Source organism: Chiloscyllium plagiosum, unplaced genomic scaffold, assembly GCF_004010195.1.
Source record: "Chiloscyllium plagiosum isolate BGI_BamShark_2017 unplaced genomic scaffold, ASM401019v2 scaf_17474, whole genome shotgun sequence".
NCBI lineage: Eukaryota > Metazoa > Chordata > Chondrichthyes > Orectolobiformes > Hemiscylliidae > Chiloscyllium > Chiloscyllium plagiosum.
Genome location: NW_025191173.1, coordinates 1,967 through 3,486, shown reverse-complemented (window position 1 = coordinate 3,486; position 1,520 = coordinate 1,967). Strand labels below are relative to the sequence as shown.

At 64.3% G+C, this 1,520-nt stretch overlaps 1 protein-coding gene across 1 annotated transcript; it reads left to right on the top strand.

Moving 5' to 3' along the window:
• The first annotated feature begins 9 nt into the window (after positions 1-9).
• LOC122545687 (apelin receptor B-like) lies at positions 10-1,171 on the top strand. The gene has a single exon (XM_043684634.1). The coding sequence runs from the start codon at positions 68-70 to the stop codon at positions 1,169-1,171; it is 1,104 nt and encodes a 367-aa protein (XP_043540569.1). The 5' UTR covers positions 10-67.
• The last annotated feature ends 349 nt before the right edge of the window (positions 1,172-1,520 follow it).

Below are 1,520 nucleotides of genomic sequence, written 5' to 3'. Positions count from 1 at the left end.
AGACACACACGGAGGGAGTGACAGAGGGAGAGGGGGAGACAGGAGGGAGCAGAGTGCGAGGGACTGGATGGAGAGCTCCGATGAGCTGGTGGGTTTTGAGAACGTCACCGCGTTTGTGGAGAACGAGACGGAGTGTGTGATCTGGGAGTGGGAACCCTCCTACTCTGTGATCCCCACTGTCTATCTGCTGGTGTTCACCCTGGGGCTGCTGGGAAACGGGGTGGTGGTGTGGCTCTGCTGGTACCCAGCGGCCAGGAGGAAGTCTGCCGACACGTTCATCGCCCACCTAGCCCTGGCTGACCTTGCCTTCGTGCTCAGCCTCCCCCTCTGGGCCGCGTACGCCGCCCTGGGCTACCGCTGGCCTTTCGGGATCTTCCTGTGCAAGCTCGGCAGCTACCTGGTGCTGCTCAACATGTACAGCAGCGTCTTCTGCCTGACCTGCCTGAGCGTGGACCGCTACCAGGCTATCGTGGGAGGCTGCGGCCTACCGCTGGTGACTCTGCCCGTCCGCAGGCCCAGGAGGAGGGGCCTGTGGCTGGCAGGGGTCTGGATTCTGGCTGGGGTTCTGGCGTTGCCCGCCCTGGCCTTCCGGAGAGCCCTAGAGGTGCAGGATCCCGGGGAAGGGCAGCGGACGGTGTGCGACATGGACCTCTCCTCCCTGGGTCTGAACGAGGAGGCCCAGGCCTTGTGCATGGCGGCTCTGGGCCTATCCTCCACCGCCCTGGGCTACGTCCTGCCCTTCGTCGTCATGGCGACCTGCTACGGCCTGCTGGGCCTGGCCCTGTGGGGCCACTTCCGTCGGAGGGAGGGGGTGCACCGACGGAGGCTGCTGGGGGTCATCGCTGTGCTGGTGCTGACCTTCGGCCTCTGCTGGCTGCCCTTCCACGCAGTCAAGACCCTGGACACGCTGGACGGCCTGGGGCTGCTGGAGTTGCCCTGCTCCCTGCGGGTTCTGGTCTACGTGGCCCACCCATACACCACTTGCCTGGCCTACTTAAACAGCTGCCTGAACCCCGTCCTGTACACCTGCCTGGACCCCGACTTCCGGCTCCGATACCGCGCTGCACTGGCCCGTTGCCGAGGACGACGGAGAGGCCTCAGGCCTAGCCGCTCAGCTTCCCGCGGAAGCAGCGACCACACCCAGTGTGAGGCCCGGTCCTTCAGGGCCTGAAGGTGAGAGCGCGTGGCGCGCTGGGGGGAGTGGGGGGAGTAAGACCCAGGAAGGCCACAGGAGCAGAGATTAGGCAATTTGGCCCATTTGAAGTCTGCTCTGACTGGGGGGCACGGTGGCTCAGTGATTAGCGCTGCTGCCTTCCGGCACCAGGGACCCGGGTTCGATTCCAGGTTAGGGTGGATTGGCCGTGGGAAATTGTCCCATAGTGCCCAGGGATGTGTAGGTTAGGGTGGATTGGCCATGGGAAATTGTCCCATAGTGCCCAGGGATGTGTAGGTTTGGGTGGATTGGCCATGGGAAATTGTCCCATGATGCCCAGGGATGTGCAGGTTAGGGTGGGATTGGC